This window comes from Syngnathoides biaculeatus, chromosome 8 (genome assembly GCF_019802595.1).
Source record: "Syngnathoides biaculeatus isolate LvHL_M chromosome 8, ASM1980259v1, whole genome shotgun sequence".
Taxonomy (NCBI): Eukaryota; Metazoa; Chordata; class Actinopteri; order Syngnathiformes; family Syngnathidae; genus Syngnathoides; species Syngnathoides biaculeatus.
The window spans coordinates 4,526,090-4,548,468 of record NC_084647.1 but is presented as its reverse complement, the minus strand read 5'-3'; the positions used below and the strand labels follow the sequence as shown (position 1 = coordinate 4,548,468).

Genomic DNA, 22,379 nt, shown 5'->3' with positions numbered 1-22,379 from the left:
ATAAAACATAAATATTAAGGCCAGTTGTCCCATGTCTGTGATGCTCTCGTCAATTGCGACGGAAAATGCAATAAATGACTTGACTCTCTGTTTCAATTGGCTGTCTAAATCTGCTGATAGGTCCGAAATCCTCTCTGCTATTGTATTGCTCGTCAGGTTAATATTGGCATAAGGCTGTCGCTTCAATACCAAAACTTGTTGCAAACACACCAAGCACAAAGATTTTCCATGCATTTCTATAAATAAATAGGAAGTGGTCCATTTTTCATTGAAAATTCTACACTCCGTATCTACTTTTCTCCGTTTGGATAATGACATTTTGGCTAATGAGCGTGTAGGGGAGGGTGTAGGGGAGGGTTGAGACCAGGATAAAAACAAAGTCGTAACAAGCAGCAGATGGCGCATTTATACCGTCTGCTGTGTTGGGTCTGACAGACTGAGACTGCTGTTGTCTTCTTCTCTGATCAAAACAATGTTGTCTTCTACTCTGCTCAAAACAGTGTACCCACTAGCGAATCATCCATCAATTACATTTTATTAAAAATGTTTATTCCGTGTCTTTTATATATTTTTTCACTTTAAATTTTCTTGCGGGCCTGATCGAACCCCCTTGGGGGATGGAAGTGGACCGCGGGCCGGGTGTTTAACACCCCTTACTCCACGTAATGTCTTTATTAATTGCAGTGCATGCATTTCTCCTTTAATTGCTAAAACTATTTGGACTTGTTGTTGTTAAAAATAGAAATAAGATAACTGATGGAGAGTAAATATTTTATGCAGAAACATCATCTCATTCATCTCACACTTTTTCTCTTCAGCTCAGTAAAGGTTGCTCTCTCCATTTGGCCCAGCGCTGGAGCCAACTATTAAACTTCCAACTGAGGAGGATTCCAATTTTATCTAAGGAGTCTGCACCAGGACTCATAATGGCCACAGGTATAATCCTTATTCTTTTTAATATAATTAAATTATGTTTTTCGTTGCATGAAACCTTTTTAACTATTATTTCTAAAGCAGTTTAATGTTGGTCTAACACTAGTAGAATACAGTACTTCTACATTTCCCAAATGAGGTAAGAATACAGGCTTATTTTGTTTTTAGGACACTGTCTGTTTGGGGAGCATTTAAGTTTATTTTATGAGCATAGTCTCAGTCAAAGAAATGACAAGGATTTGATTTTTTTTTTTAGCAAGGTCTCACTGGTGATTGATTCAGTGCTAGCCCATCTCGTAATTTCTCAATGATTTCCTCTTTCTGAGTGACACACTGGCCCAATGCAGGAAACTTGCAATTTAACCTAACAAGTTGAGCTGCTTGTCAGAGTAAATATTTGCTTCCTGTATTGCCTGAAACAGGAAATATGGTTGCACTCTCTTGTTCTCAATGGTGGCCAAGTCCCCTAGTTTGACATGACTGTTTCAAACTGTTTTGAGCACCGAGGAATAAAAATAGTTGTCAAAAGTAGTTATTCCTTGTCAGTCTAATCCTCATTACCTCTTCACATGTCCTAGAAATTGGTTTGTGTTTTGTTTTTGATGTCCCCTTTCTCTAGCTTGTCCCTCTTGTTGAAATCCTACAACATTATTTGCATGATGAGAAAGATACTGTGAAGAAAAGCGACTGGCATTTGCTGGCATGATTCACTTCTTTATCTCACTCTCAAAGTGATGGGTTATTCACTGCTGTAGCACCTAGTAGGCACTTGAGAGGTCAAACAGGTGTACGATACACACTCTGCGATGACATGTTTACATATAAAACACCTTTAGTAAACTACTCCTGACTTCCATCAGTTTGTAATGTATTATATTTGTGTCATACAGGGATTTTGAACTGTGCTGCCCTTTAGGCATTGCGCCACCTTAAAGGTCAAGTGTCATCCCTATAAACATTGTAAAATAGATATTGTAATGAAAAATACATACATAACATTATTCACTTCGATGTCTATACGAAAAAATAAATATGAGCGGAGAGTGCGTCATCCCTGTGCAAAGTTGCGGAAGTGTCATTCGACGACATCCAAGTGGTCGCCATATTGGCTGCATCCCCCGTCCGTAATGTCATCCTGGACATTCGCCGTTGAAAACACGCGATGGACCCTACTATGGGACACGAACACGCCCCTTCTGACACGAAAGTTCTTTTCGAAGAAGAGAATGTCACAAAACCCAAAGTTACCCTGGCAATATTACCCTATTGTTTCGAGCCATATTCAGATGATATACGATCACGGCCAAACCGCCTCCCCGTCCGATCCACTTCTGCAGCGGAGATGAGCCATCGCGGCCGCTGGCCTTGTCGGCCGCGGTGGCTCATCGCAGCCGGCCGCCAGCCTTATTGGCCAGGTTGGCTAGTTGCAGCGCCGGGCTGCGATGGCCGGGGTGGCTTATCATAGCGCCGAGCCGGGCCGCTTTACGGCGTTGTCGCTCGCGGCTGAGTGCGGCATTGTCGGCAGGGTTGTTCAGAGCCGCTGTCTGATGCCGTCCGATCCACTTCCGCGGCCACCCCAACAATGCCGGTGGCTGACTACGAGTAGAAGGGTGCTGAGGATGGAGCTGCTTATTTTAGTCTTACAATGGAAAAATTGCAAAAAAAAAAAAAAGATTGTCATTCAGTTACTGCTTAGGTCTGTAAAATGACACAAATTTGGCAACAATTTTAGCAGTTTGTTTCATTGTTTTAATAAAAATTATATTTAATCCTTACTATTGAACAACTGAAGTTCTGAGAGTTTGAACAATTTTATGTTAAACATCTCTAAAATGATAAAAATCGTAATTGATCATTTAAATAATTGTTGATTAATTATTTCACCTCTAAATGATTTTAAATTTAAACTGTACATTGTGAATGCAATAAAATGTGAAAACTCGAAATATGTTTCGCTTAAGAAAAAAGTCAGTCAACAATACAACACATTGACACACTGTGTTGTAAAGCAGCTTTCAGTTGTCCTTTAGGTGAATCATTGTCTTAGTTGACACCAAAAGTAGGTAATGTTGCCAAAGCAACATCAACATTTGTTCAGCCTTCTGAGAGAAGGTGATATTTAACTGGTTTAGACAGCTTCTGTAATGTTGTTGTTAATTAGAATGTTCATTATTTAGTCCTTTAATCAGCCTCGTTGTCCAACCAAAAACCTGGTTCAACATTTTGGTCAGTTTTCCATGTTTAGTCAAGTCTTGCTTAGTTCTCTCACAGTCAATCATGATATCATTAAGGGGCATGTCTGCTGAGTCCCAGACTGAAAGACCCACTACAGTTTATTCCTCCCAGGCTCAGACATTAAAGCCTGTATCTTTCCTCATGATCAGGTGCTTCCTCAAGAGATTCCTTACGCTTGTTACATTGTGATCGCGGTCTGACACATTTCAAATATTCTGTCAAGGCTTTGTTTGGACAAAATGGAGACGCAGGGCAGATCAGACTACGTTCGCACCCATGGTACGAAAATGTGTGAAAGCAGTATCTGTCATTATATTCTAAAGCTTAATAGGAATGTGCACATATAGCCACTGGAGCCTCGCTTCACCTCAATAGTTGTATTATTTACTGTGGTGTTTCTGTTCTGCTTCCGGTGGATGCCCTCTCTGGACTCATGTACCTCCCCTCACATATGTGAGTGCACTTGCCAGGGAAGCTAAATTCACATTATTTTGTAGGTACTCATGGCAGCCATGGTTCAGAACACCGAAATAGACAAAATGGGATGGGCGTGAGACAATATAGCTCTGGACTGGCAAACGTGTCAGCCTCATTGTGAATCATAACTGGCAAGTTTGTTAAACTGTCAAAACATTTGCCATGCCAGTGACGCTGCTGACGAGGAAGTTAATAAGATGTGTTAGAATCTGCAACAGAACCTGAGCTACCATGATAGGGATGACACAGTTTGGAAGCAATATGTAATGTGACTGAAGCAGTGAATCATCTGAAAGCTTTATGTGTACTCATTGACCCCTGGTGGTTGAACCCAGGATTCCTTTCAGGTGAAGTCTATCTTGCAATGTTTGCGTGGGAATAATCTGTTACATTTTATTTCATCATAACCCCACCATGATATTGTGTGGCTCATTCATCTAATCTTTTAATAATTTATATGACAATATTGATATGGTATACAGTAAATATAAACAAATTCAATGTGATGTTTATGCTGCTTTCTGTTCCGAAGAGTGAGGAGGGTTTTTATTGTCTGCTTATAAATGTATTGGTAATCAAGACTTTATTCATTTTCTTTCTAAAAACCCCATCAGATACGACTGATTGAGCAGAAAACATATTCCATGACTGAAAGAGATCCTCGATTACATTTTTAATTACACAGAAATCAGTTGTCGTCATAACAAAAAACTATTTTGACGTTTGATTTGGCAGGATATCGCTCTACTTCTAAATCAAACCAGTTTGTTTCCGGAGAAGTCAAAATCAAATATAACTCCAAAATTGATTTGTAGCTTTGCAAATACTGAACAATGGAGTGATAAAAACTGTAGTATTTTAGTTTAATAGTTTCTATTCATTTGTAGCTTGCATGAATAAACAATTGCCATCAAAATTTGTGATTCCAAAGGGCGACCTCAGTCACGATATGCGTTTGAGCGTTCGATAGCAAACAAGAAGAAGGATATTTACGTTAATGTTTAAAGCCTTAACTAGCTTTCACTATACTCTGACTGCCATGGCAATTATTTTGACAGCTTCCAAATATCACCGTGTATCCCCGCCAATGCTGGCCTGACTGGTTTGCCCATCCCAGCACACATTGGCCATCCCTTTTTGTCCACAGCAGCCTGAAAACCAGGCTGCCATGCTCACTGGCAGTATAATGTAAACATTGCTACAAAAAAAAGGAGACTTCTTCAATTAATCTCCTTAGTGTGGCTAGTTTACTGTATATGTAACCTTTGCTGGTGGTCTCATTTACAAGTCAAACATAGAGGATCATTGTTCCTTTTCCATATTGCTTTAAATTATTGATTGAATTTGTCCGTTTTGTTTGCCAGAAAATAAGTGAGATTAAGGCCTGCCGCACAGTGAGCGACTTGCCCAGACACAACTGAACTATCGCAGTATGCGGCGTTCTGCAACTAGTTTTCACGAGTGCTTCTTCTTTCCCTTTCGGCTTGTTCCGTTAGGGGTTGCCACAGCGTGTCATCTTTTTCCTTCTAAGCCTATCTCTTGCATCTTCCTCTCTCACACCCCCTGTCCTCATGTCCTCCCTCACTACATCCATCAACCTTTTCTTTGGTCTTTTTCTCGCACTTTTGCCTGGCAGCTCCATCTTCAGCAACCTTTTACCAATGTACTCACTCTCTCCCCTCTGAACATGTCCAAACCATCTAAGTCTGCTCTCTCTAACCTTGTCTCCAAAACATCCAACTTTGGCTGTCCGTCTAATGAGCTCATTTCTAATCCTATCCGACCTGCTCACTCCAAGCGAGAACATCAGCATCTTCATTTTTGCTACCTTCAGTTCTGCTTCTTGTTGTTACTTCAGTGCCACCATCTCTACCCTACCCTGTAATTCTATTTCAAATTGTACCATTGTGATTCAGTTTTTATCCTGAAAACATTGTTTGCTATGACGAACAACCGTCCCAGTTGTTAAGTTCATTCACATTTGTTCATATTTCTAAGTATGTGGAGGAGGTAATCGTAAAAACGGAAACTGTGTGAAATGATACAAGTTGTCATATTTGGAATGTGTGAGTTGCATTTTTTTCTGTTATTACAGGATCTTTTGGTAGGAACATGGATAACAAACCCAATGTGTATGTGTCGAGCAGCGCTGGAGCCCGATGGAGGGAGGTACGTGAAAAATTGCCACAGACTAAGAAAAAAAAAATCCCCACGCCATCCTCCGATAAATATCAAGCAGCTTTAAAAAGACAATCTAGAAAGTTAGATTTAGGATATTATTTATGCACTTCCTTTTTACTAATAAATGGATTGTGCTCCTTGTGGCTTGTTCTTTTCACAATCCAGAAAATAATTGAAACCAGCAGGCAACGAGGCATGTTTTTGTTGAGATGTTTAAGAATTGAATTCTGTCCATGAGGCAATATTGAACTAACTTTACTGCAGCATCTGATATTCCAGTCACTGTGATTTGACAGGCGCGTATGCGCCCGTGCGCCATCACACTCTCAAATCTGCAGTCGAGCCTGAGAAATCACGCGCGTAGAAATACATAGATATTGAAAGACGTCACTTATTTTGTGTCTTCTTGACCAATGTTCCCTCAAAGCTGCGCCACTGATCCAGCCCCCCTCCGCTCTTAAAGGGGTACACTCATAATTACAAACAGAACACACACTATATTTGCAGGCATGACTGGTGGACGACACCCATAACTTTATATCTGCGGCCATACGTACATTTTTCAAATGTGAGTGACTGTGTATACTGTGTGCGCGCGCGCATGTGTATATGTAGGTGTGTGTGTGTGTGTATATATATATATATATATATATATATATATATATATATATATATATATATATATATATAATTTTTTCCTCAAATATACTAAAGGTGCTGTTGACACGAAAATTTCACCAGATAATGGGAAGAACCCAACTAATCCATACATGCAAAGAAATTACAATAAATAAGATCAGAAATTTAGTTGGATAATAATGTGAAATTACAGGAAAGAAAGTCTTGAACACGCTAACTGGTATATATTTAATACTTTGTCCAAAAGACCTGCAATGACAGTTTAAATACACCTCCTCCATGGAGAAACTAATCGCATGCATTGCTTTGGTGTGATTGTGACTTATTCTTCCATACGAGCAGTCTTCAAATCTTGAAGGTTCCGTGGACTTCTTTTATGGACCTTGAGTTTCCGTTCTTTTTATACATTTTCGATTCAATTCAGGTGATTGGCTGAGCCATTTGAGCAATTTTTTTTCTTCTGTGGAATCCCATAGAGTGTTTGGCAGTATGTTTTTGATCATTATCATGCTGAAATGTCCACCCTTGTTTCATTTTTATTATCCTCGTAAGTGGCAGCAGGTTTTTGTCCAGAATGTGCAGTTCATGCTTCCTTCAATCATGCGAAGTTCATCATTAACATTTGCTTTGCTTTTACCAGTGTGTCTCACCTCTGAACTTCACTGTTGTTATGGTGTTTTTATGGTGATTTGCAATGCCATTTCTCCTTCAAAGATGCTGTGCATTACGGCATCATAACAGTTGAATTTCATCTCTTATCTGGCCAGACTATATTTAGTCAGTATTTAACTGGCTCGTCTAAATGTTTTTCAGCAAACTTTAAATGAGCTTGAACATGCTTTTTTTTCCAGCAATGGTGTCTTGCGTAGTGAGTGAGCATCCAGGTCATGGCGGTGGTGTACATTAATCCTGGGCTCTTCGACAACTTCTAATTATTCTTTGCACTCCTCTGTCAGAAATCTTGGAAGGAGCGCCTGATCGAGGCAAATTTATGGTGTTATGATTTGCTTTTCACTTGCATATTATGGCCCCAACGATGCTCACTGCAGCGTTTAGAAGGTTAGATATGTACCTGTAACCAATGCCATTATGTTTTGCCACAATTACTTTGTGATGATCTTGAGACAGTACTCTGCAATTATCCATCATGAGATGTGCCTTGACTCAGAACTTGGCAATGACACCTTTTTGTAGATCATCAATTAGTTATCAAACAGCTGATATTCATTTGCACTGACAAGGGGCAACATCGCTGCTTGATTATTGGTAGATTTTAGGAATTGTTTTGGATTTCCACTCCTTTTTCCACTTCCCTTTCTTCATGTTCAATACTTTGATATATATTCATTAATTATTTATAGTTTCTTATTTCACATTTTTACTTAATTTCTGAGTTTATTCTTTATACTTTCTTTGCTTGTTTGAATTACTAGGGCGGTCCCAGCATCTCATGAAACTTTCTGGTCAATAGTACCTCGGGATCTATATGTACAAAAATGGTGACATATTAAATACTCATTTCAGCCTCTGCATGTCGTTTTTTTATTATCCTGTTTTCTAGGCATTAGCAGGTCCTCATTTCTATACATGGGGAGACCATGGTGGTATTCTGATGGCTATTCCACAAGGAGGTGCCAGTACTCATCTCAAGTAAGTCCAAATTTTGTGTTTTTATTGTGCGTGTGTGTTTGTGAGTCTAGGCGTGCGTGTGTGTTTGTGTGTGTGTGTATGGAAAATTTTTGCTGAAGGACCATCTTTTACTCAATTATTTTGTAGATTTGTGTATCTCATCAATCAATCAGTCATTCAATAAATCTATCTTTGTATCCAAAGCACTTTCCATACATGTAATGCAACCAAAAGTGTTTGTAATTGACTGTGATACCCTTGGTTGCTGCTCAGTCACATGCCCAGGGGAGGAAGAAAGTAGTTTCTGTGACCCCACCCCATGTCCCCCACAAAAAAAATAATCGTTTGTACCTGCAGGTTCAGCACCAATGAAGGTGAGACGTGGACCGAATTTCAGTTCTCTGACAGGGAGGTGTATGTTTACCAGTTACTGACCGAGCCTGGGGAGAAAAGCACTGTTTTCACCATCTTTGGATCCTACACCCACCAGAAACATAGCTGGCTCATTCTGCAGGTCAACGCCTCTGATGTTTTGGGTAGGTTGGACAGCGATGAGTTGGTTCAGAGGGGTGAGGAAATTTGAGGAAAAATGATGACAATGATCTTTTAAGCTCTTAGCAAAATATCAGCTTGCATCAGCTATTTATGTATTTCTTTATGTATTTGCTTCTCAGTGATATTACTTATTTTGGCATTATTACATATTGTGCCATTTCTTTTCTGAGTTAAGTTGCAATTTTAAAGGAATCATTACAATTTACTCTTTACTTTAATCCATCCTTCCATTTTCTCAGCTGCTTATCCTCACATAGGTCCCGGAAGTGCTGGAGCCTTTGCCAGCTATTATCAAGTGGGGTATACCCTGAACTGATTGCCAGCCAATCGCGGGGCATGTTTCCTTTAATATCAGCTACAATACTAACGTAGTTTAATAATAATTGTCATAAGTGTATAAAAGTGAGTAACATATCTCAATTTTTACTGATATTATGGATGTGGTGAGGGAAGACATGAGGGGAGTTGGAGTTAGAGAGGAAGATGCAGAAGATAGGCTAAAATAACAAAAGATGACACGCTGTGGCGACCCCTAATGGGACAAGCCGAAAGGAAAAGAAGAAGATTATATGATATTTATTATTATATTATTATATTTTATTTTAAGATTTGAATGATCATATCAGGGCGGCATGGTGCAGCAGCTGGAAAGCGTTGGCCTCACAGTTCCAAGGTCTAGGGTTCAATCCCTGCCCTGTCTGTGTGGAGTTTGCATGTTCTCCCCGTACCTGTGTGGGTTTTCTCCGGGCATTCCGGTTTCCTCCGACATCCCAAAAGCATGCAATATTAATTGGACACTAACTTGCCCCTAGGTGTGATTGCGAGTGCGACTGTTGTCTGTCTCCGTCTGCCCTACGATGGGCTGACAACCAGTTCAGGGTGTACCCTGCCTCCTGCCCGTCGACAGCTGGGATAGGTTCCAGCATTCCCGTGACCCTTGTTAGGATAAGCGACTAAGAAAATGGATGACCGGATGATCGTACCACTGTAGTACTAGTATAGAATTTGTTAATCCCTGAGGGAAATGAACAGTGTACAGTAGGTTTCAACATATGGTACAACTGCAGTGCGTTTTAGAAAGGTGTTCCAAATATTATGTCCCTGGTGTAGCTAGATAAAAAAATTAGAACTGTTGTGCATCATTAATGTACTCACAGCTCTTCACTTTTTCCTCATTTCATCATTTTAAAACCTTGTTTCAAAATGAATTTATTCCCCCTCATAAAATTTTACACAGCACAAATCAAACTTCTTCTTCTTTTCCTTTTGGCTTGTCCTGTTAGGGGTCGCCACAGCGTGTCATCTTTTTCCATCTAAGCCTATCTCGTGCATCTTCTTCTCTAACACCCACTGTCCTGATGTCATCCCTTACAACATCCATCAAGCTTTTCTTTGCTCTTCCTCTCCCTCTTTTGCCTGGCAGGTCCATCCTCAGCATCCTTCTACCAATATACTCACTCTGTCGCTTCTGAGCATGTCCAAACCATCTAAGTCTGTTCTTTTTAACCTTGTCTCCAACTCCATCCAACTTTACCTGTCCCTCTGAGCTTGTTTCTAATCCGATCCAACCTGTTCACGCCAAGGGAGAACCTCAGCATCTTCATTTCTGCTACCTCCAGTTTTGCTTCCTGTTTCTTCAATGCCACCGTCTCTAATCCGTACATTATGGCCAGCCTCTCCACTGTTTTATAAACTTTGCCCTTCATCCTAGTGGAAACTCTTCTGTCGCATAGAACACCAGACACCACAGATAAAACTTACATTGTGAAATAGCATCCTTCCCACACCCGAGTTTTGCACTTTTGGAAAAAAAATAAATAAATCACAAATTGTATCTATAAGCATGAACATGAAAGGTGTGTGAATGTGTGCGTGTGCATGTGTGTGCATGCGTGGGAGTGTGTGTGCACACTCAGTAGGCACGGCACCTATATGGCAGTCCTTGAATAAGGAAGATACCTTAACCCCCATCAAATACAAACATATTGGGGCAACTGTACTCATATTTTCAAAGGTCGAGTGGTTATAACTTAAGTTTTTGCTATGTTCCAGATGGCCTACCTATCATGAGAAACAAAAATGATTAACAAATGGAGTATTTTCCTTTGCCCAGGTGTTCCGTGTTCTGAAGCTGACTACAAACATTGGTCCCCATCAGATGAACATGGCAATGAGTGTCTCTTGGGCAGAGAGATAACGTTTAAGAGACGAACACCTCACGCTACGTGTTTCAATGGCGAGGATTTTGACCGTCCTGTTATCACGTCTAACTGCTCCTGCTCCCGCCAGGACTATGAATGGTGAGAGCCCATTCATACACACAACACTCAGGACATTCCACAGCAGTGCTTCACAGTGCTTCCCCCCGCGCATTGAGATGGTGGAGGGTGTCACCCCCCACGATTTGTGAAGTAATTTCAGGTGAAACTGGCATTTGCTGACATGCATCCAGTCCCCTCCAAAATTATTGGAACGGCAAGGTAAATTCCCTTGTTTTAGTTTTATACTTATGACATTTTGGTTTCAAATCAAAAGATTTCAGACAAAAGTTCGGAATTCTATAATAATAACTGCCTCAAGCCTGCGACTCATTGACTTCACCAGACTCTTGCATTCTTAATTTGAAATGCTTTTTCCAGAGCTTTATTGTGGGCTTTTTCTCCTTATTTGTTTCTGGAGGCTTCTCCCTTCAGTCTCTTCTTCTGGCATGCTCTCTTGTGTTAAGATCCGGTGATTGACTTGGCCAGTTAAGACTTGCAAATTTTTATCCCCAATGTACTCCTTCGTTGTGTTGGCAGTGTGTTTTGGTTAATTGTCTTGTTGGGTATTGAATCATTTTTCTGGAAATTCCATCCATCCATCCATTATCTACCACTTTTCCAGGTCGGGTCGCATTTGTTTACTCACGACATGGTGATCTGTAAACATGTAGGCAAAGGTTTTGGCAGAAACTCAAATTTTCCATCCATCCATTTTCTACCACTTCTCTGGGTCGGGTTGCGGGGGGGATAGCTTCATCCAGAGATACCCAGACTTCCCTTTCCCCGGCCACTTCTTCCAGCTCTTCCGGAGGGTTCCCGAGGTGTTCCCAAGACAGCTGAGCGACATAGTCTCTCCAGCGTGTCCTAGGTCGTCCTCGTGTTCTCTTTCCAGTGGGACATGCCCGGAACACCTTCCAGGGAGGCCTCTAGGAGGCATCCGAATCAGATGCCCCAGCCACCACATCTGGCTCCTCTCAATCCGGTGGAGTAGCCCCTTTCGGATGACCGAGCTTCTCACCCTATTTCTAAGGGAGAGCCTGGACACCCTGTGAAGGAAACTCATTTCGGCCGCTTGTATCCGGGATCTTGTTCTTTTGGTCACGACCCACAGCTCAGGGCCATAGGTGTGGGTAGGAACGTAGATCGACTGGTAATTTGAGAGCTTCGGCTTTCGACTTAGCTCCCTCTTTACCACAACGGACCAATACAAAGTTCGCATCACTGCAGACGCTGCACCGATCCATCTGTTGATCTCCTGCTCCATTCTTCCCTCTCTTGTGAACAAGACCCCAAGATACTCAAACTCCTCCACTTGGGGAAGGATCTCATCCCCGACCTGGAGACAGCACGCCACCCTTTTCTGACTGAGGACCATAGTCGCGGATTTGGAGGTGCTGATTCTCATCCCAGCTGCTTCAAACTCAGCTGCGAATTGCTCCAGTGGGAGCTGGAGATCAAGGCTTGATGAAGCCAACAGAACCACATCTTCTGCAAAGATGCGATGCGGAGGCCACCAAACCGGACACCCTGTATGCCTCGACTGCTAGAAATTCTGTCCATGAAAGTTATGAACAAAATCGTTTTCTGTTTTCTGTAAATTGCCACACAAAATGGTTTTGTAGAATTTAATTCAGAATTTATTCTTCTCCTACCACCATGAGTTACATCATCAATATCATCGGCGAGCATGTTCCAGAAGCAGCCATGCAAATCCAAGCACTGGCATTACCTCCATCATGCTTCGCAGATGAGCTTTTATGTTTTGGATCATAAAACGATCCTTTATTTCGGCAAACGTTGACCTTTCCATTACTTTGGTTGAGGTTAATCTTGGTCTCGTCACTCCATAAAACTTTATTCTAATACTTATGTGAATCATTTCTGTACTTCTTTGCAATATCCAATCTAGTCTTCCCATTCTTCTTGTGTTTAAGTGGTTTGCATCCTATGGTATGGCCTGTATATCAATCTCAAACTCTTTGAACATTGGATTATGATACCGTCAACCCTGCTCTGTGGAGGTTGATGTCACTGACCTTCGTCTTTGGGTGTTTCTTCACAACGTTACTATCATAAACTGCTGTTGATACTCTTGGCAAACATTCTAATGTCTAAGGCTTAATACACCAGTAGGTTTTCTTTTTGTTTCAAAAGACATTTAAAATGATCTTGGTTATGCCCAATGTTTGTGCAATAGCTCAATTGTTTTTCCCTCTTGTGCAATAGCTCTGAGTTATTTACTCTTTTCTCTCATCTTGAAAATGTTTTGCTTTACTCCCACATACTGTTCTGTGGTCTTCATGCTTGCTTGACCACAAATGCAGCTTTCATAAATTAAATCCAAAGCCCAAAACAACCACTTTGTAATGTTTACGCACTTAATATAAAGGTATCACTTAAGCAACCGCAAACACTCACAGTTCACGCACCAAGATGTTCTGTCCTGGGTTAACACATCTAGATAAAATTACTATGGAATAAAAGATGGAATTTTGAACATTTGTCTCAGATAATATTTTGATCTGATACCTAAATTTCAGTCTACAACAAAGGTACTTTTGGACTACTCTTGGACTACTTTTTTTTTTTTTTTTTTGTATCACTGTTCTTGGTGAACTAGCTTTATCATTTCTGGAGCTTCCATCACAACTAATGATGAGTTTATTTTAAAGTCCCACTGACATCCCTTTATACATTGTAAAATAGATATTACATGAAATATTATTCACTTCAAGTTCTATAATAAAGATGGTAGGCAAACTATGGCCCGTGTTCCAAAGCCGGCCCGTTGGTCTTTTTAATCCGGCCCGCCGAAGATTTGTACAGAATTAAGGTTTGATGTGAATGATTGCATTTATTTCATTTGACTAGTATTGACAGGCATTTCAACACTAGGTGGCGCAGTAGGCGCAGTGTCTTGATTTTACGGAGCCCGAGCCATTTCCATTTATCGCTCTTCTTCTACTGGTCAGATCAGAATCCATCTACAGCAATATGAAAGAAAAGAAAAGGCGACAGTGAGTGCCGGGTATTTAACAAAGAATGGATGCCTAAGTTCTTTTTCACTGAAGTCCGGTCCAAGGCTGTATGTCTTATTTGCCAAGAAACCGTTGCAGTTTTAAAAGAGTACAACATCAGCTGTCACTTTACCACTAAGCATGCAAATTACGGCAGCAACCTTTCAACACGAGGACGTATGGCTACCGCTGACTCGTTGGTAGCTAGCTTGCAGGCTCAGCTTTATTCGAGCAACTTCCATCCAAGAAGCAACCACGAACACAAGTTATTTACTAGCATTAAAACTAGCAAAACCCAGCAAGCCTTTCTCCGAAGGGGAGTTTCTTAAAGTGTGCATGGTAGAGACAGTAAGTATTTTATGTCCTGAGAGCAAGAACAAATTTGAAAAAAATAGCTTATCACACAGGTCAGTGAGTCGCCGTATTGAAGTAATTGACAAACACTTAACTAGCAAGCTAAACAAAAAAGCGGAGTCATTTACATTATATTCTTTGGCACTGGACGGAAGCCATGATTTAAAGGACAGCGCGCAGCTTTTCATTTTTATCAGAGGGATTAATGAGAATTTCGAGATAACAGAGGAGTTTCTGGATATGGAATCCCTGAAAGGAAAAACACGTGGAGAGGATTTATTTAACAGCGTGTCAGCGGTCATACAGAAGCACAAGTTACCGTGGAGTATGCTCGCTAACATTACCACAGATGGATCACCAAATCTGACCGTAAAAAACGTTGGGATGCTCAAGATGAATTCAGGTCAGGCTGAAAGAGGACAACCCTGAGCAGGGGGTAATTTTCCTACACTGCATAATTCACCAAGAAGCACTGTGTAAATCCGTGTTGCAGCTTGACCACGTAGTGAAGCCGGTTGTGAAATTCGTTAACTTTATTCGAGCAAGGGGACTGCACCATCGTCACTCTATTCATTTTCTTGAAGAAACTGATGCTGATCACACGGACTTACTTTACAATTCTAATGTTCGCTGGTTAAGTTTGGGAAAAGCATGTTAACGTGTGTGGGAGCTCAAACAGGATATTTCATTTTTGGATCTACTTGAGAATACTGACAATTTTCCCGAGGTGAATGACACAGATTGGCTTTGCGATTTAGCTTTTACTGTGGACATACTGACACACATGACCGAGCTGAATGTGAAGCTACAAGGGAAACACCAGTTTGTTCATGAAATGCAAGCAAACGTCAGAGCCTTCAAAACCAAGCTGGATTTATTTTCGAAGCAAATGTCAGACAAGTCATTTGCTCATTTCCCCACACTGGCCATATATGTTAAAAGAGGCCCCGCGATGTATGAAAAAATATAGGAAAACACTGGATGACCTGCATGAGGAATTCTGCCGTCGGTTTTGTGATTTTGGAAATTTGACAGGGCATTTCAGCTGGTGTCATGTCCCTTCTCACACGACCTGGCGCCACAGGAGTTGCAGTTGGAACTGATTGATCTCCAATGTGACATGGTGTTAAAGGAGAAGTTCAACTCCCTGAAACTGGATGAGTTTTATGCTTCATTAAGTGCAGCCAAATTTCCAAACATTCAGAAGATGGCACTGAAGATGCTGGCGTTATTTGGCTCTACATGTGTGTGTGAACAGACATTTAGTGTGATGAACATCAACAAAGCACCTCACAGATCCATGATGAGTGATGAACACTTCAGATCTGTTCTGAGAATTCCCACAACAAAAATACCACCAGACTTCGATGCACTGGCTAAAATGGGTGATCAACAACACTGTTCTCATTATAAGGTATTTTAATACTTCAATGGTTTTTTCTGTTTATGTTTGCTATGTACTGTTAACAAATGCAGTTTTTTACATGTATTGTATCTTGTGCTCACCTGGCCCGTCTGTCAAATTTCAAAAGTCAATGTGGCCCCCAAGCCAAAAAGTTTGCCCACCCCTGGTCTATATGAAAAAATAAATACAGTTGTACCTCGGTTTTCGAACGTCTTGGTCTCGTACAAATCGGTTTTCGAATGAAAATTTTGAGATTTTTTTTGCTTTGGTTTTCAAACACCCAGACCAACTGACCCACGACGATTTGTTATTGTGCTTTCGTATGCACGCTCGAAAAAACGGAAAAGACGTAACGCACGTGACCATGCGCATTAGCACGGGGCGCCACCAATTGGCTCACACACTCCTCTGCTTGCGGCCGTTTCCCAATACCGTAGTGACTTTTTTTCTTCAAATTGAGCAACATTAACCCCCGATCATGGCTCCAAAGTAGGCAAGTTGAACTGCTCGTGCTGAAAAAAGGAAAGTGGTCCGCAAAACTGTCGACTTTAAGAAGGATTTGATAGCCGAGCACAAATCTGGTGTCTGAGTTTCTGAGCTATCGAAGAAGTATGGCATGGCAAAATCGATGATCAGTACCATCCTGAAATAAAAGGATGACCTCAAAGCAACTTATGTTGCTAAAGGAGCAACAGTGTTTATCAAGCAGAGGCCACAGATCTTGGAAGAAATTGAATAGTTGCTTCTTATTTTTGTGAACGAGCAGCAGTTAGCTGGGGATAGTTTTGGTGAGGAAGGGATTTGCACCAAAGTTAGAAATCTGTATACAGATTTAAAAAGAAATGACGCAATCTAGTTCTTGAGGGCTTTGAATTCAAAGCAAGTCGAGGATGGTTCTAAAACTTCCACAAAAGAAGAAGGATACACTTGCCATGGGGAGGGGGTAAGTTTGCATTGCTTCTTTCTTTTGTTCCATTAACCCTACCTCTAGCTGCAAGTACATTTTTTTTTACGTTACGTAATTTCTGTGCAAATAAAAAACAATTTGTCTGGTTTTTCCCTCTCACTATTCCTTGTTTTAAGTTATTTTCCACTTTTTTTTTAATAAAAAAAAGGTTTACAAGGCTGGGGGCTGAGTCGCTACAGATACGGCAATGCACTCCCAGCCTAGGATACTCTACGAGGCTAAAGCATACATTTTAAACAAAAAAGAACTATATTTCTAAAACTATTTAATTATATAAAGTATTTGAACTATACTTGTATTTCTACTATGCAGTTTATTATGACGAAAAGCTTAAAAAAAAATCACAAACTATTTTTTAGGCTTGGAATGCATTATTTCATTTTCCATTCAATGTAATGGGAAAAGGTGCTTCAGTTTTCTAACATTTTGGTCTTCAACCAGCCTTCTGGAATGGATTGTGTTTGAGAACCAAAGCACTACTGTATGAGCGAAGAGCATGTGGTAGCCATATTGCCTGCTACGTCATTTACAGCTGTCACACTGGGACAGTCGCCATTGAGAAGATGCTGTGCCACCTGCTATGGGGGACGAGCAACAGAAATTTTCGGATTTTTCCGACGCCCCTTCTGACACGGAAGCTCTTTTCGAAGAAGAGAACATCTCACAATCGAGTTAAGTGACCGGGGCAATATTACCTCATTGTTTCGAGCCATATTTAGATGATATGCAGATCACTTCTAACTAACAAGAGACTCCCCGATAGTATATATGACAGTAGGTAGTATACTCACCCGCGAGTGACGACAATGCCGCGGCCTAGCACCGTGATGAGCCACCGCGGCCCGGCCGTGAGCGTTGTCCTCCCTCGCTGGAAGAAGGATTACGCCACCCCCCCACCCCCACCCCCAACTATTATTTTTCTTAGTAGTATACACACCTACCTGTCATTTGGAACCCAGGAAGCTCTCGTCCTTTGCACCTGTGCAATCCATTTGTCACAATGAAACTGGTCTTTTAGAAAAGTTTGAAGTGTGAATCCCTCCTCCCGAGTGTTACAGCAATATCCAGCAATACAATGAGCTGGAATTTTGGCTAACACGAAAGAACAAAGAGCTACCTTCCTGCAGGTAAAACTAGTATAAACACATGAACCCGCCTGAGTGGGCGTCTGCAAATAATGTCATTTCCTGCTTCTCCAAAACAAATCTCTCAAGAGGATTTTCATGGCAGGAGTTACAAAAATGTGTCAAAATCATGTTGTGTGGTGAAAAAACTGATGGGTCCATTTCGGCTGGCTTTTTAAAAATTAAAAACCTACCTCAAATCATGCTTTTGGTGTTAGTTGAACTTTAAATTACATGTCAAAAAGAGGGTTAAATGGTAAACAGGTTTCTTTTGTTTCTTCTTCTTCCTTGCAGTGACTATGGTTTCAGGCTGAGTGAAGACTTTTCAATGCAAGTGTGTGTTCCTGACCCTGAATTCTCAGGTGACCTCCATGCTCCTCCAGTACCATGTCCTGTTGGCACCACTTATCGCCGCAGTAATGGGTGAGCTGTATTAAATTTTACAGTCAAGAATTCCAATCTGGGATTCATGAGTGTTGATGATTTGCAGTTTTGAACCATTTGTAGCATTGATGATAATTTAAATTGTACTTATTTTTTCATTTTAAATACATTTATTTCTTATTTTTAAAATTGAACATGTCAAATATTTATTATATTTACCACTACAATAATAATATTGATAGAACTGGTCCTTCAGCAATCAATTTTCAGTCTTGCAACGCTAATGCACTGCACAAATACAGTTACTTTTAGATTGGGCTAAAATACACAAACCCAAGTAATAATGAAGATTCCTCCAGGTAGTTGTGATTATGGTGCTGGCTTTAAGTCATTAATAAACTTAGGACCCTCGACTGAAATCACAAATGATTATCTATTTTTTTAGGAGGGTGGGTTATGTAGAAAAGCCGCGTCATTCTTATCACTTTGCTGAAAAATCTTTGCTGTATTCTTTCCTGCCACAGATACAGGAAAGTACCAGGGGATAGTTGCAGTGGAGGAGATGTGGAAGTCAGACTTGATGGAGAGATGCTACCCTGTCCTTTTGGCGGTAACAGCATCTTCCATTATACAAGGCTCTAATCCAGCAGCCTCACATTGCTCTTTGCGGGTCAAAATTAAATTAAAATGGGGTTTTTTTTTCTGCTCAATACCCATACAGAATGGTGTTTCTGTCTGCTTTTAGTGCTGGAACAGTTTTGCTGTGCAACAGAGGAGTTTGACATACTCCCTCTGCTTATTATTTGTTTTTTAATTATTCTGTTTTATATTACATGCAGCCGGACAGGAAAAAGTTTTTTGGTGTGAGTGGGAAGAACGGACAAGGAATAAGGCGCGCAAACTACATCATAACAATACACCGTTTAAATATTTGACTACAAGGAACCTTAAAGACAAGATGAGAGAGGACAGAATGTGGTACAGTAAATGAGCAAGACAGTACTACTCATGAATGGTGTAGTAGAATGTATCTCAACACCTGTAAGAACCTAAGAATTTAATATCTGAATAAAACCTGTTATTGTTACTAGTCCCAACTCTAACAATTAAACCCTATAGAGTCTATGGAACTTATTAGGAAATGAATCTTAGTCAAATGGTGGACAGAGTTGCTATACCAGCACACATCAAGAAAAAAGGATTCAGGCCTTGTGTCCTCCACTCGTCAGCGGGGAACGAGTCAACACGCTCATCCCTCGAAGAAACCATTCGGGGCTGTTCACTCAGCGCAATGGATGCACAGACATGACTATGAGATTACATCCTGTTAACTTGGCCTTCACCGAAAAAGCAGGAGTCAAGCAAAGCTTGGTTTCTGGCATAGACAGGGGGAAGCTGAACTGACAAGAAAAATTCAAGACCAAAAGATAGAAAATGTCAAAAGCATGGTCACATTTCAGAGTGAAATACAAGACAAACTCCAACATGTGAAGTTGTAACACAGACATTTCTCTCGGCCAAAGACGCAGAGTATGACAGCTGAAGACACAATATACTGTACGATCATTCAATTGTCAGGGGATAAACCGATTATCCCCTGACATATGAAGGCTAGTATATAGTGTGTTCACCCGTCAAACATGGGGTCTTCGTTTATCATCGTTTTTCCATACAGGGTAAATACACTTCCGTACAGGGCGCTTACAAGTTTTGCTCAGTGTAGTCACTGGCATACATTTGGCCAGCTTTCTGCCATCTGATCTGTAAGTGGCTAAATTTAAGTAATGTTGCTATGACTTGGCTACTGGCATTGACCACGCCTTCCCTTTGGTGGGTCTAAAGGAGGCAGATGTGGCCATAGAGAAATGAGTAAAAGAGGGTATGAATTCAAACAGAACAGGGTTTTAGAGGATACTCAAGAACGAAAGTATTCAGTGGCTGCAGTCCACCATTCAGTTCCCCCACTACATTGTTGTATATTTATTGTTTACCATATTTTCCGCACTATAAGGCGCACCGCACTATGAGGCGCACCTTCAATGAATGGCCTATTTAAAAAAAAAAGTTTCATATTTAAGGCGCACCGCATTATAAGGCACATAAAATAGATGCTATACTAAAGGCTGGGGTTACGTTATGCATCCATTATATGGAGCTCCACTAAAGGCTCAATATTGATCCACATATAAAGCACACTGCAAAACAATGCTCCTCAAAATGAGAAAGTTGCTCCTCAAAGGACAAAGACATACTTTGAACCTTGTTTTACAAGGGATCGTGAATTAATTATTTCATCCAGTGATTGGCTGGTCCCCAGTCTAGGATGTACACCAACTCTCTCGCAATGTTAGTTAGGATACACTTGAGCTGACTCACAACCTTATTGAGGACAAGCGATATAGAAAATTGATTGATCAACATTTTCGCAAGAGAGGATGAACTCTGGATGTACTGATAGTTAATTAGCGTCCCTAGAATGTCTAGTGTGATTTTAGATGTCTTCTCATCAGTGAGGCACATAAAGATGCCAAAAAGTAAATACTGAACCCTGTCATGTGGTTTATTCATATGAGTCCATAATGACTCTACACAATGTTTAAGTCGGTCCTTTGAAACTTATTGTCTTATGTGGCAGGGATCACTGACTTCTGTCCGTCTTGTACTTCCCATTCAGACATACTCTATTTTATGGTCTTACAGAGAGTAATGAATTCATTCTTTATGCTGTGAGGAACTCTATCCATCGCTATGACTTGGCTACTGGCATTGACCAGGCCCTCCCTTTGGTGGGTCTAAAGGAGGCTGTGGCTCTGGACTTTGACTATGACAAGAACTGCCTCTACTGGGCTGACATCTTGGTGGATACCATTCAGGTTTGAGAATCATTCCTCTCTTACACAGTTGAACTGTCTCCTCTGGGACCACGTGGGATTAGTTAGGGTTTACGGAAGTTCTACATGTCACAATTCCCAGTCTGACTCAAACTTTTCGGGACTGATCTCATCTATGTAAGCAAGAGACCTAGTAATTTCAAATGTCAAAGCTCAGAAAGGAAGAGTTGAGACAGGCTCTCGGTGGACAGGACGAGCTTCCAGAAGACTGGACCACTACAGCCAACATGATCAGAGAGACTTGTATCTTATGGTAAAAAGGGAGAAGGAGACTTTGTGATGAAACTCCAAATTACAGGAAATTATACAAGCGGTTACCTAAGAAGAAGTGGGACACTGAAAGGACTGAGGGGAGGAGAAAGGAATAAATACATGTACATGTGACATAGGTTGAAGATAGAGATGCAAAGGCCAAATGAAGCATATGGTGACATGTATGCCACGCAGGATGGTAAAAAGGGAGAAAATGATGAATACAGATTAGCCAGACAAAGGGATAGAGATGGCAAGTATATGCAGCAGATAAAGGATAGAGATGGAAATGTATTGACCGGTGCCAGTAGTGTGAAGAGTTGATGAATGAGGAAAATGAGAGAGAAGGAAGAGGACAAGAGGAAACTGTGGTGCACAAGGAAATAGCAATGATTAATAAGGGACAAGTTAAAAAGGCATTTAATCGGATGAAAAATTGTAAAAATACCTGTGGAAGTAGGGAAGCATGTAGGAGAGGCAGCTGTGGAGTTTTTGACCAGCTTTTTCAACAAAACTGTAATGGATGAGGTGATGCCTTAGGAATGGAGAATAAGTGTACTGGTGCACATTTTTAAGAATTGATGTGCAGATCTGTGGAAACTATATAGGAAAATGATGGGAACGTGTAGAAGTACAGAGAAGATCAACAGGAGCTACATTGTGTCTTGTAGATCTAGAGAAAGCCTATGGCAGCGTACCCAGAAAGTAACTGTAGTACTGCATGTGGAAGTCCCAAGCAGCAAAGAAATGTTTTCAATTAGTACGGGATATGTATGAGGGCAACACAGCGGTGAGGTGTGGGGTAGGTGTTGCAAAGGTCTTTCAAGTGGAGGTGGTACTGCATCAACGATCACCCCTGAGCCCCTTCTAGTAATGGATAGGCTCATAGATGAGGTAAGACAGGAATCCCAGTGGACTATGACGTTTGCAGATGGCATTGTGATTGGCGATGGAAGCAAGGAGCAGGTAAAGGAATAGTTAGAAAGGGGGAGTCATGCACTGGAAAGGAGAGAGAGAGATTAGAAATGAGCTCATTTGAAGGATGGCCAGTTAATTGTAGTAGAGAGAAAGTTAA

The 22,379-nt window shown here is 40.9% G+C and overlaps 1 protein-coding gene across 1 annotated transcript in view; it reads left to right on the top strand.

Moving 5' to 3' along the window:
- Positions 1 to 22,379, top strand: part of sorl1 (sortilin-related receptor, L(DLR class) A repeats containing) — a 131,968-nt gene that overhangs the window by 55,051 nt on the left and 54,538 nt on the right. Inside the window, exons 10-17 of the mRNA XM_061826560.1 lie at positions 819 to 936; positions 5,741 to 5,814; positions 8,027 to 8,115; positions 8,452 to 8,630; positions 10,763 to 10,949; positions 18,072 to 18,200; positions 18,686 to 18,771; positions 20,862 to 21,034. Of these exons, the coding sequence (XP_061682544.1) occupies positions 819 to 936; positions 5,741 to 5,814; positions 8,027 to 8,115; positions 8,452 to 8,630; positions 10,763 to 10,949; positions 18,072 to 18,200; positions 18,686 to 18,771; positions 20,862 to 21,034 (1,035 nt within the window). The remainder of the gene's footprint in view (positions 1 to 818; positions 937 to 5,740; positions 5,815 to 8,026; positions 8,116 to 8,451; positions 8,631 to 10,762; positions 10,950 to 18,071; positions 18,201 to 18,685; positions 18,772 to 20,861; positions 21,035 to 22,379) is intronic.